Below are 20,155 nucleotides of genomic sequence, written 5' to 3' on the forward strand. Positions count from 1 at the left end.
GAGATTAAGGTATGGGTAAATTGCGGCATAAATACCTAATGTTTCCGATGTTATACACTTAAATACTTAATGTTTATTTTTTGTGGCAAAAATACCTAATGTTACAATTCTCTTACACCGTTACTATCGTTCCATTATTAACTCATAAATATAGACACGTGGAGGGCTCAATGCATTACATTTATTTTATTTTATTTTATTTTAAAATTTTATATTCTTAATATAAAAAATTAAATATTACTTATTTTTTTTAAAAAAAAATAAGAGAGATGCAATACTAAATTACCACAGCTGAGTGAACCGGTGTAGTATATGGAACATGATTATCGAATTGAAGTGCCAATATCATGTGAAAATTGTTAATGAGAATACGTTTTTTTTTAAAACAAGTAGCATGTAGTTTCTGATGTTAAAAATATTAAGTTTTAAAATAAAATAAAAATAAATGTAATGCATCTGAACCCTTCACGTGTCCATATTTATGAGTTAACGGAAGTACTTGTAGTAACGGTGTAAGAGAATTGTAACATTAGGTATTTTTGCCACTAAAAATAAATATTAGGTATTTAAGTGTATAAAATCGGAAACATTAGGTATTTATGCTGCAATTTACCCTTAAGGTATTGTAGAAAAACTGTTTATATTCATGTATATATTTTCGTGGTAGAGAAAATGTATGTATGTTTTGTTTGATGCGAACATAAAGCACAATTCTTGTGACATTCCTTCTAAAGAGCCTATCAAACGATATGTTTTGTGACTGATGGTTATTCAATAAATATTCTTAGCTTAAAATTCTTGTATGTATAAATAGTGGAATACAAATTGCAAAGACACAAAAACATTCATTGTTAATGCTTGATGTATTAGGCTTTACGGAGGTTTAAAATATGACATTTTAATACTGGATTGGTACTATTTCTTTGTTCAGGTCAATAGCTGTTTAAATAGTCCTTTGAAGGAAAGTGTCTGGGTTTCTATTGAGTGCAAAATAAGAACCAGGGGGTATTGATTCCTCTATAGTGGTTAACTGTTTTATCTATCTTGAGACGAGGTTTTTGACCCCACAAATTTCTGTACTTTCATCAAGCAAAACCTTGAAAATGGATAACATGATACGCTCATGATTACTAATTAGAGTTGCAATGAATAAAAACATCTGCAATACCATTAATAAAAATAAATAATAAAAAAAAACCAAAAACTAGATACAGATAAAAATACAACATGAACAAATAGTATATCCTTTCCAAACTGGTATAGGGGATAAAGATTAAACAAATTCCTGACCAAACTTAAAAAAACATTAATTTTGAAAGCATACAAGAAAACTTTCAAAATCTGCTCTGCATAACTTTTGTATCAAAATATGAAACACAAGAAACCATACACAAAAACTGAAGCGGCAAAACCCAAAACCATGATGCCAAGCTAATATCTTTTCCCAAGAATGACGCCAATGATCACAGACACCAGAGCAACAGTCAATGTGATTTTTAAGGTCATCAAAGGAGAATGCTCAGCACTTTGTGTGCGGACCTCCGATGAGGACGACGGTGCAGATGTTGCTTCTGACTTCTTCTTGCTCTTTCGTTTTGAAGGAGCGGATACGTTTAATCCTATGTCCCTGGATTTAATTTCCAAACCATCTTTAACCTCGGATTGATTACTTCCATCACCCTGCAGCATAATCTATTTGGTAAATATATGTTTCTTTATTTCTGAGAATTGTAATTATTGTGGAGTTCTACAGTGATTATAGGATTGTTATCGAGAAGCCATGAATATCTTCACTGCCCTTAAATTGCAGGTAGGGATAAATGTCATGTTATTTTAAGGAAAATAATTGAATATAAAAGAATTTTTCATCAAAGATGAATCTTGTTTTGTTATGTGACTAGTGGAATGTAACTCCAAACCAAAGTTTCTCTTTTCTAACCATATGAGCTACAGCTTAATTATATTTGTAGAAATTGTAAAATAGATACCTCTTGAAGCCAAATGTTGCTATTGAAAAGGAATTTAATGCTTGTAGATAAAAAGTATACCTTTTCTGTTATTTTGGCATCAGCAAGCTGCAACTTGTGCTCAAGATCCTTGACATGATCCTCTAGAAGTGTTATTTGTTTGTTCTTTGCTTCAATCTCATCCTGAGAAAGCTTCACTGCTGCTTCTTGTTCCATATCCTTTTTAGCATCAGCATCTCGCTTTTGAGTCTAAATTTGAACAAGAAACATATCACGTTGAAGGATTTCATTTTAAAAGAATAATAAAGTATGACTTTCTTTTTTCCTAATATAAGACCATATATCGAAACAGATGAATGAAGCATATTACTCACAAATTCTCTCTTTCCTCTTAATTTTTACACTTATTTGTTATCAAAGATCAGCAATTTTATTTTCTCTGGAATCTACTAACTAGTATTCCTCTTTTATGAAAAACAAAAGTGAAAAGAATAGAAACCACAACCAAAGTAGCACTAACCAATTCAGCAATGGTGGCCTGAGCGAGTTGCAAATCTTTTTGAAGTTGTACTACTTGGTCATCTAATAAGTTTATATCACGGGCTTTATTTGCATGATCCTCTAACTTTGATGTAAATTCTGCTTCTCTTGCAGCAGAAACTGACTGGTTTCTTTCAACCTAAAATATTATACAAGTCAGAATTTGTATTTCATGTTTATTCTATTGATTTTCAGAGGCAAAAACAACAGAAGATTGGTATTTATTCAGGGAATAGTTTACCTCTTCTTTTAGCTGAGTTTCGGCTTTCAGCAAATGTTCCTCAAGTTCCTTTAAACGAGATTGTAGAGAAGATTTTTCAGCAATCTCAGCCTTAAGCTGTTCATTCTCAGCTTTTAAAGCGTCAATAATTTCCTTGGTTTCTTTTAAATTCCCTTCAAGCTGGAGAATGGTAGACTGATGTTCTTTTCTAGCATTTTGATATGTTTCGTTTAGCATGTTGTTCTCGTCCATAACTGAAGATATCTGTGATACAAACATAAAATTTAATACATAATGGACAAGAAAATCAATTTGAAAGTGTAATCTCAAAAAGGTTTTGAACTTGGAAATTTGGTTTATATGTAATAAAAATCACTAATAAGCAAAGAATATTTTTTGCTAAACCTGAGACTGTAGTTTCTCCCCATCAGAAGTAAGTTGTTGTTTTAAATCTTCTACATTCTTTATTGAACTGCGAAGCTGTTCATCTGTTTCGTGTTTCTCAGCAAGAGTAGTGTCAAGTTTAGTCTGTAAATCACCTAGTTTGACCTTATACTCAGCCACATCATGATTAAGCATCGCATTTGTCTCCAACAGCTCTCGGCCCTCCTTTTCGGACTGAGCATATTTACTTTGTATCTCCTCGGCACTGCTTTCAATACTTTGTAGTTTCAGGAGAGTTTCCTCGAGCTCTAACTTTTTGGTTTCAGCAACCGTTGATGCTTCACGAGCCTGTTCTTCCAACAATTTTAGCTGGACTTCTAGCTCACTTAGCTTCTGAGACATTTCACTGGCTTCCAAATCTCTCTGACTGAACTTCTGAATGGCTTCTTGTAATTGTGTTTCTGCTTCCTTGAAACGAGTTTCAGTAGTAGAGTGAAGCTCAATGGCTCTTGAATGCTGATCTGCTAATTCTGCAATAGTACTTTTGTGAGATTCAAGCTGTTGGGCAGCTGTTTCTTTCTCTGAAAGAGTAGAGTTAAATAATTCCTGAAGTTCGTCAATCTTGCTTTTGAGTTGAACGTTCGTTTCAACCAATAGTTCACTTTCTGAGGAAGATTGAGAAATTTGTTTTTCTGCTTCTAAGATCTGTTTCCTTAGTTCTGCATTTTCACTCTCCAATGAAGCCAGTTTCTTTGAAGTCTGATCTAATTCTTCTGTCAAGGAAGCAGATTTTCCAGCTGTTTCAGCAATCTGCTCTTGGTAAACCTTCACTTGATCTTCAAAAATATTCAGCTTCTCAAACAGAGATTTTACTTCAGTATCCCTGTCTGTAAAATTTGCTATTGCTTCTTGAATTTTAATCTCTGACTCTTTTTTCAGGGACTCATGTAGCCTTTCAAGTTCAGCATTCTTTTCAGTTGTTTGCTCTATTAGTCTTCTTTGTTGCTCCAGTTGCTCCTCTGCAGATTTGACCTTCTCTGCTATCTCAGTTTCTCTCAGTCCGCCGGCCTTGAGGCTGTTTTCGACACTCTCTAATTTCTCTTGTGTCAGACTCAATTCATTCCTCAAGACTTCCACTAGATTTTCTGCTTCAGCAAACTTCTCCCTTGTACTACTTGATGCTTCTTCAAACTTTTTCTTCTCATCCGTAGCTAAATTCAAGGATTCAATTAACTCATTTTCCTTTTGATTGGCTGCTTGCAATGCAATTTCAAGACTTTCTGTTCTTACTTGAAATGCCTCAAGTTCAGATTGAAGATCAGCTACCCTGTCAGAATATTTCTTTGAATCTGCTTCGGTATTCTGACACTTTTTCTCCATTGTGCTTATCTGTTCTTCAAGTTCCTGAATTCTATACTTTTCTGCTTCAAGTAACAACTCCAACTCACTTACTTTTTTACCGGCATCCTCCACTTTTGAATGAGATGTCTGATACAAGTCTTCTAGTTCAATACTTCTTTGATGGTTCATACTTGCTCTGTCCTCATGTTCGGAACCTTTTGCCACGGCAATCTTCAACTCCTCCTGAAGCTCTAAATTCTTCGAAGATGACATATTTAAGGCAGATTCCAGCTCGGCTATCTTGTCTTGATATTCTTGCATTTGACTACTCAGCTGTGTCTTTTCTTCCTCAACCTCTCGCAATGAAGCATCGAGTTGCAATGCTTTTTCAGAGAATTCTTTCATTCCTCTCTCAGCATCGTTGCTCTTAAGTTCTACCAAGTTTAGCTGTTGTTCAAGCTCTGCATTCTTTTTTTCTGCTTCAAGAAAACGTGTTTCAATCTCTCTCAGTTGTGATTTTGCTTCTTCTACTGCTGCATTTGCAGACTGGACAATATCCTCAAGCTCAAGGCTCCTTTGAGTAGCTGTTGCAGCAGCAGAACTTGATTCAGTGTGAAGATCTTCAATAGACTTCAGTTTCTGTTCAAGCTCTGCATTGCTTGACACAGCTTGAGAAATAAGAGTATTGGCTTTTGAGATTTCTTCATCTGATTGCTTAACTCGCTCCTCAAAATCTTTACACAACTCCTTTAAGTTCTCTTGACTAGCTGTCAACTCAACCACAGAAATACCAAGATCATTCTTCTCATCAAGCACTTGAGCCAATTCCTTTTGAATATTAGAGACTTGTGTTTCATATGATTTGACTGAAGATTCAATCAACTCTTTGGCAGCCAATTCCTCTTGCAGCTTCAATTTAGTTTCTTCCAGTTCAGAAACTGTTGTTTGAAGATGTTCTTTTGTCGAAGAAGCCAAATTTTCAAGACCTGAAATCTCTTCCTTCATCTGAGATTCCAGAGTTCTTTTCTGTTCCAACTCCTGGCTCATTTCATTGATAACTGCTTCCTTTGAAGAAAGTCTTTGCTCCAAGTCCAGCAATTGCGATTTCGAAAGTGTCAGCTCCTCATGGACAGTAGAAAGCTCTGCTGCTGTTGACTTCAATGCTTCTTCAACCTTCTCATTTTCAGTGATCTTTCCATACAAGCCCTTGAGTTCCTCTTGCATAGAAGCGACCTGATCTTCCACCTCTTTTGCACTCAATTTCGACACTTCAAGCAATCTCTCAAGCTCCAACACTCTCTTTGTCTCCGATTCAGCATGTAGGCCACTTTGCTTGTGAAGCTCCTCAAACTTTTGAGCCTCACCAGCTGAAGTCTGTAGATCCTGCTCCAACTCCTGCATTCTCTTTCTAGAACTTTCAAGCTCAAGGTTAATACCATCAAATGCTTCTTTAACCTCAACCAACTCCTTGTGCTTATTTTCTTGTCCTTGGATTGCTTCTTGTAACACATTGAGCTGTGAACTGTACTTCTCCTCAACTTCAACGATTTGCTCTTGCAACTTCCTATGACTGAGCTCAAGCTCCACATACTTGTGTCCACTTTCTTCCAGCTTCTCCTTCGTAACAGAAACGTCATTCTTCAGCTGTGAATTCTCGGACTCTGAGTGCTTCAGTATGCCAGCTAATCTTTCGATCTCACTCTCGAGTTCTCTCACCTTCTCTTGGGCTTCTAGTATTTCTCTACTGGAATTACTTGAGCTCCTTTCAATAACAATAGATTTTTCTACTGCAGAAGATGTTTCAACAGTATGAGAATCATCCTTGACATCCAGTGATTCCTTCTCAACTTTAATGAATTCACCATCATCCATACTTTCCTCCTCTTCTTTCTTCACTTCTTTCTCTACTGATTTCAGGTCCCCATTTAGTCCCTGCAAAATTTGATCATATTAATCAATATTCAACTTCCTATTAATTTTGATAATATCTTTGTATCCCCCAATTCACAATTTCAGATGATGGATTCCAAATTTTGATTTGAAGGCTTTCAGATAGACTACATCAACAGATTTAGTATTATAACAACTAAAGAGTGGCTGAAGAATTAGCATGTGCTCACCTTAATAGCGTCAACATTTGCATCAGCACCATCAACAGACTTTGTCACCGGAATTTCTGAACTCACTAGTGTTTCTTCTTCCATTTTACTGTGATTATGATTAAAATTGTATGTTATGAATTACCAACAAATAATGCTGCACAAGGAATATATACACATATGTTGGTTGTTGGGGGGGGGGGGGGGGTAATCATGTGATGTAAAACCAAGATTTATGACAAATATGAAAGAATAGGCATGGGAAACAAAATTAGGAAGCTAACTCTCAAAAATCACAACACTAAATTCCAGATTTTGCTCTCATTTTACATTCCATGACCTCATCAGATTGATTATTTAGCTATAATTTGACATTGCAATAGTTTGTTCCAAAATAAAATGTTTAATATGAACCACTAGACTGTAGCAAACTAAGAACTTCAGTTACTGATTAGAACAAAGAAAACCCCCAAGTATAGCAGTTCACAAACAATTAATAAAAATAAAATATTTCCAAACTCTAAATAGTCCATATAAACAAGTAATAATAAAAAGAAAAATCACACATCTTATTGCAAAGTAGTCTCCTTTTTCTTCCAAGTAACTATATTTTTCTAAGATAATTTACTATTATTATACCATGACACCTAAGATAGTTATATTGTATTGACTTTTAATATACAATGAAACATATGTAATATAAAATATAGAAAAAATTATATTAAGATTTTATTGTAGTATAAATGTTAAGTGTAAATACAGAAGGAACATGAAAATATTTTCATTAGTGGGGAAGGACAGGACCTATTTGCCATTTTGGAGTGTGTGCAAATAAAAACAAATGACCCGACGTGACACCCAAAGACAGAGTTCCTTATTTTCATAATGGTGGCCTATCCATATCATAGCTTACTTCAAATTTACACACTTTCATTTTTACTTTTATCTTATTTTTGTAAAAAAAAATAATAATTTATGAAAGGGAATGAAATCAATAAATTACAAATGATATAAATATAACATATTAATATGGGGTTGGGAAAGAAAAAAGGAAAGTAATGCATAAACAAAACAAATACCTATAGGAAAGATGAAGTAATGAGGAAGCAAATGATGTAGGGGTCATTGATTACATGGGCCATTAATACAATACAATATGGGATTGGGGAACTGCGGCCCATTTTCATTAATATTTATTAACTGTACCCAATTATCACTCCCTCTTAATATTACTATTTTATTTACAAGAAAAACACAATTTGTTTTATCTTGTTATTTCTATACTTGGTATTTTGTTTTCCTTTTTTGCAACAGCTACTATTTTTGGTATTATATTTATACGCAAATATACAAGTAACAACTACAAAGTAATAAAATAAAAAAAAAATGAGCTGCCTTGATGACTAACAGGTAGATCTAACCACGTGAAGTTTTCATGTGAAACTCTGAACACATCAAATTTGTGGGCCCAATCCAAGTAATTATTCTGTTTAAATCTCCACGTACATATCAACTATAAGTTTATAACACAACAATAGCAACACCTTTACATACTCATGCCTCCTATACTTTACTTTCTCAAATCATACTAGTGAAAAATAGATTTATCACATATTGCTAAAAAGTATTAAAGTAATAATAATATTACAATTTTACACCAATAGACCCATTGAATATTGATATTAAAATTTGCAAAAATAAAGATGACAATTTGAGGGGTGCCCACTACCAAGTTAGGCACCCGTTTCTTCTTTTAGCTTGTAAAAAGCATCTCTTTCTTACAGAGAGAAGACAGCTAGCAATTTTTATTTTTAATTTGAGGACCATTAACAATAATGCACAAAGACAAAACAAAACAAAATATAATATAAATAGTGCTTTATTCAAGCTGAATAATAATTAACATAGGATCAACTTTGATTTTATATTGATGTGATATAGAGATTGTCAGGACCTTTATTTTACTATCTGCCTAAACTTTTTTTCAATATCAAACCACTTTTTTTTAATCTCTCTCTCTTTTATTAAAGTTAAAAAGAAAATAGGGAAATATTTTTAAAAGAAAAGAATAAAAAAAAAACTTGATAAAAAGTTGGTATCCAGGACCAAACTAAGAAAGAAATGCGTGCTTAGTGAGCAGGAAAATATTTTATATAGTCAATGATCTATTTATAATTTACTAAAATCTACCTATGACCATGTACACATATTTGACCAAATAAAAAATATATATTTTATAATTTATTTCATTCTTCAACAACAACAAAAAAAAAAATGATTTGATCAGTATGAAATTTTGATCAATATATTTTAATTTTTTTCAAAAGTAAAAGCAAAAGAATGGTGGTTGGTGTTCTTTTCATCGTATTTTAATTAAGAACCCAGACAAAGTTGTTTACAGACTTATGGCATCTAATGAAATTAGCTAGAATATTTAGTGAACTAAATAGAAATAAAAACATAAACAAAGACTATATAGCAAAGAAAGAAATAGGTTCTAACCTTTTCTTTATATATATAATTGATCATATCTATGCAAACATGATTCTTCAAATTCCATTAAACAAAAACCATTTTGAAGATCAGAACCCGATTCTAGTATCTAACACACCAAAATTTGATATGGAAATGGTTGATTCAGAATCTGAGACTCCAAAAAACATCATTTAACCAGAGACATCGAAAATAACATATAAAAGATCAATATCCATACATACATATATACATAAATATATAATATTTATGATTGATAGATAGAGATGATTAATCATATCAGCAAATACATAGTAACAGAAACACTGGAATCCGAGTTTTCTGATTCAGGAAAAACACAAAACAGAAACAGAAAACAGTTTCTGATAAACAGAGCTGCAAAAAGCTAAAACCGGATTTACTATTTAGAAGTCACACACTAAAAAAAGAAAAAAGAAAATATGAAACAATAAATCATAAGAGATGATGAGGTTGGTGAACTGAGCTTACCTGCGTTACCAGAGCTTGGATGATTCTGGAGCTTTTTCCAAAAGGCGTTTTCTGAATATTTGTTTTAGAAAAATGGGAAAACGGAAAGAATGGGCGAGGGTGATCAATGTTATGAAGGTAGCAAATTTTGGAAAATATAAAAGAGAGAGAGAGAGAGAGATTCTTATAGAAGGAGAGGAAATGAGTCCCCACTTTAGTGCCATGTAGGGTCACATATGTGGCCTGTGGGGCCTAATAGCCAGCACCAGTTGAAACAATGGCTGGTTTGGTCGCCGAGGTATTGCCCCTAGATTTGGGTTTAATTACGGAAATAACATCCATAATAGGAAACTCATTTTATGGTGTGCTAGTATATTTGGATGTAGATTCATAACCTCAAAGAAAGTGAGATCTACTCTTAATAAAAACAGATATGCCTTAGATTTATTTATTTAAGATAAATTATCTGCCACTTTTAATTCTGATGTCTTATTTTAATGTTTTAAAATCTACTTGGACACTTTTTTTTTTCTTTTTAATGGTAAGATTAAAATTTCTATAAGAACAAGAATAAATTCTAAATTACTGAATTTTAACAAGTTACTAACAGTAAATGTGTTAACCTAATAGAAGATTTTTTTTTTCTCCTTGAAAATGCAGTAGATTACTAATAATTTAGATTTGACCTTCATTATTATGATGATAGTGGAAAAATACTGTGGTGCATAACAATTAAATGAGTAAGAAAAGTAAAAATAAATGAGTAGATTTTGTTAACTATTAGACAATATAGCATAAATATGTTGAGCTTCATGCCAAAATGCACACCTACTAAAAAATTATGAATATAATGATGTCATTATCATTTCAGTGATTTATTTATTTAGGTTGAATCTAAGAGCAATGAATATAGAGAGAAAAAAATAATAAGAAGAATATTAGTGTTACCAAACTACCCTAAATGGTTGTAGTTTAGGGGGAGTCCCATGTGGAAATTCCAAAATGTATTAATGTTTAAAAATAGTTTTATTTTGGTTGAAAAGAAACATCCAAGAATGTTATATCATATATTTGAGACAAAAAGAAGGTGTAATTGGTCATTGAATAAAAGAAAGAAAAAAAAGTATTGGGATGGCTTTTTGGTAACAAAGTGGCGGCCATAATCGACCGACCAAACCGCCCTTTCTTCGAGTGCAATGGGAGCATGACGAAGCGGACTCTGTCTTTCTTCGGCGGATTAAGACATTATATATTCTCTCTCTTCTCTCTTTCTCTATTTCTATTTACAAAAATTAATATCATTTTTATGGAAATTTAAGTTTGGCCCACACATGTTTCTATATTTTATTTAAACTCTTCTTATTTATCCAATCCCTTTATCACTTTGGAAGCTCTCGAACTACCCTATTCCTAATCACTAGTCACTATTCACAATTTAATGCTTCAACAAATTTTTATAACCAATTTTGTCTTTTGGCTAGTACAAATGATTTTTTTTTTTCTTTTTTCACTTTTTTTATAATAAAAAAAGTTTCTTTTTTCCCTTGTTTAGAACATTCATTATTGGTTAAGAATGATAAATTCCTATTCAAACTTGCACAAATCTCACAAAATAAATAATTCAAGAAGGTCTAACCAAACTAATTACAATATTAGAAAGACTAAATTGCGAGGTAATCTTTAATAGTGTCACCTCACTAACAATTAATTTTTAAAATTTATTGTTTGATGATAAAATTTTTTAAATCCAAGTTTCGTTAGTATTTAATTATTTTTATCTATTTTGACAGTAAACTGTAAGTTGAATGTCTACATGTACATAGAGTATTATCCACATAGATACAATGTACACATGATATTATTTTATTGGCACACGTGAATAAATATTTAAAAATAAAATTATTTATCGAGATTTTTAGAAACAGAATATAATTATGTTAAAATTAAACAGATAGATCAAAAACAAAGAACAAGAAAAGAGATTTTACGTGGTCAAAGATTAACGACCTCTTATTCACGAGTCAATATTATTATAGCTGGAAAAGTCTTTGAGTATTGCACAAATATTTGTCGAGTTTACAAACCTTAGAATTTGCCTTAGCTTGCAAGAATTCAGATTTTAACCTTTTGCATAAATGAATTTTCTTATATTTATAGACTTAGAGCTCTTGTATGTAAACATTGCCCACTAATGAGGTAAATACAAATAATTTATTAATTTCGAGTTCATCCGGTGAAGCTCGGCCCGTGAGGTATTAATTTTCTACTAACATGGATGCCATGTCATGTTGATAGTTGTCAAAACATGTCCTACTTTTGTAGATAATAAAGATAATGCTTGATTGGCAATTATCTTATTTCCATATTGAGAATATTAGACTCTCAGACAAGATCTTAGAAATAATGTCTTGATATTGTGGGAGATAATAATAAATGAGTGGGATACTATGCTCAACATATAGATGCTCATTAATTACTCTTCTTGGAGCATTGCTTAATGCTATTCGGAGATGTGCTTAGATGGATACTTGTTTGCATGAACCAATCATCTGTCCATCATCTGGATGGTTTGACTCCATTAATGGATTTGGTCTATTACCTTAAATGGGCCTGCGTTTGGGCCTGTATTAGCTGAATTAAATAATCTTGGAATCACACGTGTCCTTCCAGAAACACGAATAATATTTAGCCCCAAGCTTTCAGAACTCTGGGATTTTGAAGGCTTGTATTTTTCCTTCCAAATGGCATGAGGACATGTGGATGCTTAAAAGGTGAAGACCTTTTTCAATTCTAAGTGAACACGTTGTGGTTGACAACTTCTTACTTTTTGAAATGGAGTGACATGTGCCATTATTTTGTTGGCTAGTGAAGATTACGTTATTGAAGGAGCGCGCACATCGTGGATTTGCAAAACTGTCGCTGATCATGTTAGCGAGTGTCCCAAGAAGAATATCATCATTCGAATATCTCAGTTCCAAGCGATGCATTAAATGAAAAGCTCGCAGTTTTTCTAGACCATCATATATATTTTCTATTTTCTTGGATGCAATTTGAGCCATTAACTTAGGGGCACGCAAATTGCCATTTTGGTCCTATAAATAATGTGGAAATCATCTATTTACCATTTTTTCCCATTTTTCATTTTGAATTTGAATTTTTTGAGAGAGAAAAAGTGAAAATTTCTTTTGGTGAATGAACCATTACTTTGACGAGTGTATTCACCTTCTTCTTTGAATTCGTGCACGAGAAAACTTCGGAGCACCACCTATAGTTCTCACCATTGATTCTTTGACGCAGTTGGAACCATTAGATCTTTAGGCAGAGATCAAAGCCCTCATAAATAAAACTTGGTCCATTTGAACTAGGGTTGTGCATCTTGATCAACCTCTCACAATAAGAATTTATGAATGACTGACACACGACGTTCGAATCCATCACATAAGTATTTTACCTCTTTGATGCTTGCTTGTCTTTCATAAAAGGTAGAGGAATAGGATTTAAACCTTTGGGGAAGTTCTGAACATTTTTTCAAAATAAGGACACTTATATATATATATTGTTTGTAGTCATTGTTAGGTTATGTAAATTCTGTCTCCATTAGTAAATTTCTGGTTGTGTAGCAAACTTCAACATAATGCACTCAAGTATTGCTGAATGTAATTCTTCCATCTGAGATCTTTGTTGCCTATAAATAGGTAATGTGGCTTAAGGGAAAAGATGATGATACATCTCATTCCTTCAGTAAAATTTTGAGCCTCCTTTCCTATAGCATAGCTGAAACCCTATTCCTCTCTTTCTCTCTTCATATTTTCATACCTTGAGTGATAGAGTGAGTGCCCACATACATCAAGTTGGTCCTCAATCATAGTATGTAAGACTGTGAAGAATCCAATCAATAAGAAGGAGAATCGGGCTCAGATCTTGGTGATACTCTGCTACAGAAAGGATACAAGGAATAGAGATCTAAGCGGAAGGAGTCATTTAATTCCGCTGCACCCACTGTAAGGTTTCTTAAACTTTATATGTGTTTATTTTATTGTTTTAGAGAATTCATATTCAGTATGTTAAAAACATACATGGTAGTAAATCTAGATCCTGGTAAAATAATTCCAACAATGATATGTCATAAATCTTCAATTATCCCTCTGTGTTCCTGATATGATCATCGTGGAGCAATTTTCTTGAGGATTTTGCTTCTAAATGTAGGGTCCATTGGGGACCTCTCCAAGCAGTGTTAGGGGAAGAATCTCCCACACCCTTGTTATCTTCTTTAGTTTGAGTATTTAATTGTTTGGCTTTTCTTTTATTCTTTTCTAGCTTCTATCATGGCTGAAGCTGCTCAAACCGATGAGGTGGAGATTTTGGAGCAAGAGGAAGTTTAAGCTCCAAGAGTGGTGTATAATTCATATCCATGGGAGATGGATAAGTACACAAATAAATATAAAAAATTATGAGGTGCTTTGAGCATACGAGGAAGATCAAAGCCTCAAGAATATTTTTGGCATATTCTTGAACATGCTTTCTATTTTGAGGGAGTCCCCATGTAGATGGACACATAGCTTCATCGTTTAGAGTTAGGCTCATACAGAGATGGGGGCTCCTCTTCCACTTAGATGTTACTTCATGCACTTCTGTGTAAAAGTAGGTATTTCCCCCTTCCAGCTAATCCCCTAAGTTTATAAGTTGTTGGAAGGTTGGTTCGTTCTTTGCAGAACCAAAAAGTTGGAGATCCCGTCCCCAGAGGAGATTCTTTACTTCTACCAAGTGAAGTCAAACCCCATGCAGAAGAATAGGAGCGAAATTGGCTTCTATCGGCTTGAAAAATGAAATAGGGGCTGATTTGTCCAACCAACACTGTAAAGTACATGCACGACTTTCAAGATTACTGGTTCTTCACCATTGACTTCCCGTTAAAGAGGGTTCTAACCCTATCATTAGATTTCAGTGTCGCAAGGAAGTGATGCCATATTTTTCCTTCCTAGATTTCTTTCAATCTTTTATTTAAACATCTTACTAGGATTTCTTCTTTCTGTCTTTAGACAATATTTCACGTCTAAAAACCACTCCTTGTTGGGTTTTTTGCTATAAATAAAACTTATTTCAATATAATCAAATTTACTATTAAGTTCATAATATATATTTATTCACGATTATATTATTGTCAACACAGTGGAATATAGTCGTGATTATATGTTTAAAAATTTAATTCCCATGATTTGTCAGTACACTAAATTTAAACTAACATGATAATCAGTGATAAGGTATACTTACACCTTGGATAAGTGTTATGTCTTTTCCAAGGCATTGATAAAGTATACCAGTATCAGATGTATGGAGTATACATTAAATTGGACCGATATTGAACTTGGATAAGATATCATAGACTTACTGTTATATCTTTCTAAGTAATATCACTGGTTGCACTACAAGAATGATGGGCATCAATGAGGACAATTTTCGTTGGTGAAAAGCCCATTTTTCATCAGTAATGTCTATCAATGAGGACATTTCGTTGGTAAAAAGTCGTTAGGAATAGTTCATCGACAAAAAGTATTATGAACAACGACATTTAATGTCATTGGAAAATTTTAATATCAATAATGACAAAGTCGTTGTTGATAATAATTTATTTATTTTTTATTATTTTGGTAAATCAAAGACGACAATGTCACATTGATTATATTATCAATGACGACAATGTCATCATTGATTATATTATCTGACTGAACCACTATATTTTCTTGTGTCTTTATTATTTCCAGATATTCTTTTATTTTTGGTAGCTCATTGTTGAATACTCGCTACTCTAAGTGAGTATTCACACTTTCATTATCTAGATTATTTAATACTTGCACGAATTTTGGTATTATCTAAATTTTTCCGAAAACAGGTCGTGTATATTAGAATCAACTATAGAATTTCAATAGTATTTTTTTTTAAAAAAAAAATGTGTAATGTTTAATTGATTTAATAAATATTTTATTTTACTAAATTATTTTAAAATTGTAAATTCTTACTAGTAGTCGTGATATAATTATATCAAAATCAGCTACTTTAGATTATTAATGTAAATAAATAAATGCGAGATATTTTTTTAAGTAGAATATATTTATTTAGTTGGATATTTACTGTAAATTATTAAAGTTGTTGTATCAAAAGTAAAAAATTTACACAAAAAAAAATGTGACCCATGAAGATGATCTTCGTAATTAGTAATGTGGGAACATTTCTATCAAAAAAAAAAAATTGGGGTGAAATATTGATACGGGGACTTGGTTGCAATAAAAAATGTCTCCAAATATCAAACTGATAAATCACACCAACGGATAATAGTGTTTAGGGGTGTGTAGAAAGTCATCCGATCCAATCCCAATCGACTGATCTAATCCCAACCGATCCAATAGAATCAGATATCCAATCATAATTGGATCGGATCGGATGAAAATTTTAAAAATCCAATTAGATCGGATCGGATGTTGAATGAGACATCCGATCCAATGGATAGCCGAACCGATCCAATCTAATATCATCCAATGTCCATCCAACCATATTTAATATTTATAATTTTATATATTTAATTATTTTATTTAGAAAAAATTGCATTGAGGAACGTCATTTGCATTTTATTTATAAAAATGTTGCCACTGATTTAATTGATACACATACCGCAACTATTTACACTACAATTATATTAGGAAAAAAAACAGGAAAATTCCAAAAAGGGAAAAATATTACAAAATTACTATGGGCCGGCCCATTCAACATTTATACAACCCACAATGAAAAAATTACGAAAATACCACATGGTCTATACCTTAAACCGCACGTAATGAACGGAGAAGATGAAGATACCTCCATCGATCAAATCTACAACGCAACCAGAATGAAACCAAAACGAGGGTAATACAACCATAAATTTCGGCGAAAATTGATTGGAAAAGAACAACTGCAATGTTCTAAACAGAAAATTACAAAAAAAACCCAGAAAAACTGTGAAGAAACTGAAATTAAACATTTGATTTCGGTTTTAATCGTTCAAAATAACTCACTCCAGAATCGAAAATCCAGATTCAAGAATTGTAGATCTGTATTAAACAGATCTGGAGCTCCCCCTCGAATCCAAAACAAGGTATGATATGAAATTTTTTTCAAAAATAAATCTACGTCATATACAGTTGCATTCTGGTTGATTCTCTGGTTTCCAACAAGCAATTCAGATTCTTAAAAACAATAAACAAGATCTGATTCTAATTAAGGAACGACATGTTACGTATAAGCCTGTTTTTAACTTTTTGCGTTGCCTTACAGTTGCAATGTTATTTTAAAATAGTTTACAAATTATGAAGGATTGTCACTTGACGGATACCAAAAAATAGCAGATATACAAGGTACAATTTATGTAAATGGTGGCAAATTAGTTTTATAATAGTTGGAAATTGATCTGATTCAAATAAAACTGATGAAAAAGCACAATGACCACAACTATGTTAAATTGAGATAAGTGTTATGGTTTTTCAAGTTGATTTACAGTTGCACCATCATTTTATAATAGTTTAATTCTATTTTTTGCAGTAATTTATTTTGGAGATAAGAAAAGGAGAAAACACTTTGAGAAATGGTTAGTTTCTGAATCAGGACAGGAAATACAAGACTTGAACAAAGGGAAGGAAATAGAAGTAAGTTTCTACTCTATTTCATAACAGAATCAAACCAGTTTCAATATCGCTGCCTTGCACTAATAGCAATTTCAAAATCACAGGAAAAAAAAACATTCCATTCCTAGTCTTCTACAATGGACAATTTGATGATCGAATGAATTATGAAAATTATGAAGCTAGTGGACATTACATTTCAGCCAATTGTAAATATGAAGAATTACAATGGAAGCTGAAAGAGGTACTGGAATGCAACCAAGAAAACACTGTTTTGCAACAGAAATATCAAGTCAAAGAAGGATACCAACCATTGAGGATAAAGGATGATCAAAGCCTGCATTTCTACATACAACTAAACCTGAAGGACCCCGACTTCACAACATACTCATTGTGTGTAAATATCATCAACAACCCAACAACAACCATCAATCCATCCTTCTTGGAAAATAGTAATGCATTAATTGCACATACAAGCGCATTTGAACCGATCGAATACAATGCAGCAACAACAGAAGACTCAACAAATCAACAACATACAATTGACAGAACCAGAAGATGGGGGAGAAAATTTTGACTTCATGGACTATGCAAAACTTGGGGCAGAGGAAATGGTTGAGCAACTGGAAAACAACAAAAATAGGGAACCACAAATCACAGATTATGACAAACTACTAATCACAGATCCGCAACATCCTGAAATAGAAGAAGCACAAATATACAAAGACAAAGAAACACTGTAGAGTGTGCTTGGTTTCTATGCAATTAGGAACAACTTCCAATTCAGAGTGAAAAAATCATGTGCAAGAACATACAAAATTTGTTGCTTGGATCCAAAATGCAAGTGGGCACTAACGGCATCCGTAAACGGGCCAACAAAGTCATTCATAATTCGAAAGTATGACAGAAAGGTGATAGACACTTGTGATCTAAACATAAGATTTGCCGACAAAAGAAAAGCTACAACGAAGTTGATTGGAAACTACATCAAGCCACGGTTTACCAACATAAAAACAACTCAAACGCCACAAGACATCAGAGGAGAAATGAAACACAAGTATGGGGTGAGAATGAACTAGATGAAAGCATGGAGAAGCAAAGAGCACGTGCAAGAAGAATTACGAGGAAAAGCCAACGAATCATACAAGCTGCTGCCAAGTTTTTTGCACATGCTGCAAAAAACTAATCCCGGAACTATAGTGCACATGCAAACAGAGGAAGACAACAGCTTCAAGTACTTGTTTGTCGCACTAGATTCTTCGAAAAAAGGATGGAAAAAGTGCAAACCTATAATAGTTGTTGACGAAACTTTCCTTAAATCAACATATGGAGGTACATAGCTCTCTGCTTGTACACAAGATGGAAATGGGCACATTTTTCCACTAGCTTTTTCTGTTGTGGATTCAGAAAACAACAACTCATGGCAATGGTTTTTCACAAAACTAAAAGAAACATATGGGATCAGAGAGGAACAGTGCTTGATCTCAGACAGACATGAGAGCATAATTAAGGCAGCTGCTCAAGTATTTCCAGAAATCACGCATGGCTATTGTGTATACCACCTGTTAAGTAACCTAAAAGCAACCTTCAAGAAGAATGCAAGCAAGCTGGATAAACCATTCTTTGCTGCAGCCAGAGCATACACAGAGAGGAAATTTGAATACCATATGAGCGAGTTGGACAACTTGGACATTCGTGTCAGACCATATTTACAACAAGTTGGATACCATAAATGGTCAAGATACAACAGCAAAAACAACAGGTATTCAACTATGACTTCAAACATTGTTGAATCTCTAAATACAGCAAACTTAGCAGCTAGAGAACTACCAATCACAACACTGATGGAGTCATTGAGAGCTTTGATACAACAATGGACATACACAAACAGGAAAAAGACACAGAAAGCAACAACATTTTTAACACCTACATCAGAGAAGAAATTAGTCAACAACTTTGTGGACTCATTGACAGAAAATGTAAAATCTCTTAAAATTTTAAGTTGCATTACAATTTTTAAATAGTTTATTTTCAGTTTCTTGATCATAATGACGATTTATAAAATTGACTTAATTTGTAGGTAAAGCCAATAAATGAGAGCATGTTCGAAGTGGTAGAACTAATAAGATCATGGGTAATCAATCTCAAGGAGAAAACATGCAGTTGCAACCGATTCCAACTTGACGAATTACTGTGTGCTCATGCGTTTGCTGTTATAAAAGAGATGAACTTGAATGTTTACAACTACTGTTCAAGTTATTACACGACAAGAACATGGCTTGAAACATACAACGGCTCAACATATCCGGTACACAATCACACAACATGTGATGTACCACAAAACATAAAAGATATCATTGTTCTGCCACCAAACCAGAAAATAAGATCTGGAAGACCAAGGAAACGAAGATTTTTAGCTGATTGGGATACAAAAAAACATAACAGGTGCAGCAAATGTGGTCAACACGGGCACAACCGAAAGACATGCAACAATCAAGCAATAAAATAGATACATATGAATTATTTGAATTGTTTAGTTCTCTGGGAGAATTCACACAGGATGATATGTTATATTCGATACACTTGGGATATTATTTTGCAAATTTTTAACAGTTTGCTAATAGTTGCAAAATCGTTTTATGACAGTTTTGACACTTGTTAAAGGTTAACTACGAAAATAACTTCATTAGCAAAGTTTTTAAAAAGTCAAATAGGAATTTATAAAACATAATTAATAAGGATAATAAAAAAGTTGCAAAAAAGTGAATAATACATTGATAAACAATTGAAATTACAAGTATGATGAACAGTGCACAGTGTTTGTATATAGTTGTATAATAGTTTCTATATAGTTGTACGACTGTATATAAAAATTTCAAAAATTGGAAAAACATAAAACTAATGCTGATACAAACATACAAAAATAACATATTATAATGATTAATGTCAAATATACTAAAAGTTTAAAACCAGATCCAGAGTATAAAACCA

The 20,155-nt window shown here is 33.0% G+C and overlaps 2 protein-coding genes across 3 annotated transcripts; one reads left to right on the forward strand and one right to left on the reverse strand.

The window, feature by feature from the left end:
- Window positions 1-1,146: 1,146 nt before the first annotated feature.
- On the reverse strand, window positions 1,147-9,728 carry LOC115699137 (uncharacterized). Of its 2 annotated transcripts, none has more exons than XM_030626383.2 (7): window positions 9,534-9,728; window positions 6,573-6,660; window positions 3,133-6,384; window positions 2,749-2,991; window positions 2,488-2,646; window positions 2,049-2,216; window positions 1,147-1,680 (listed from the first exon to the last, which is right to left on the reverse strand). In XM_030626383.2, the coding sequence occupies exons 2-7, from the start codon at window positions 6,654-6,656 to the stop codon at window positions 1,432-1,434; spliced, it is 4,155 nt and encodes a 1,384-aa protein (XP_030482243.2). In that variant the 5' UTR covers window positions 6,657-6,660; window positions 9,534-9,728; the 3' UTR covers window positions 1,147-1,431. The 2 variants fall into 2 exon arrangements, with proteins under 2 accessions (XP_030482243.2, XP_060958842.1); XM_061102859.1 differs by lacking the exon at window positions 9,534-9,728 and adding an exon at window positions 9,054-9,456.
- Window positions 9,729-18,936: 9,208 nt separating this feature from the next.
- Window positions 18,937-19,833, forward strand: LOC133030575 (uncharacterized). Its single transcript, XM_061103365.1, has 3 exons — window positions 18,937-19,143; window positions 19,245-19,419; window positions 19,811-19,833. Exons 1-3 carry the CDS (start codon window positions 18,937-18,939, stop codon window positions 19,831-19,833), a joined length of 405 nt encoding a protein of 134 aa, XP_060959348.1.
- The last annotated feature ends 322 nt before the right edge of the window (window positions 19,834-20,155 follow it).

The sequence above is a fragment of the Cannabis sativa genome, chromosome 8, assembly GCF_029168945.1.
Source record: "Cannabis sativa cultivar Pink pepper isolate KNU-18-1 chromosome 8, ASM2916894v1, whole genome shotgun sequence".
Classification (NCBI taxonomy): domain Eukaryota; kingdom Viridiplantae; phylum Streptophyta; class Magnoliopsida; order Rosales; family Cannabaceae; genus Cannabis; species Cannabis sativa.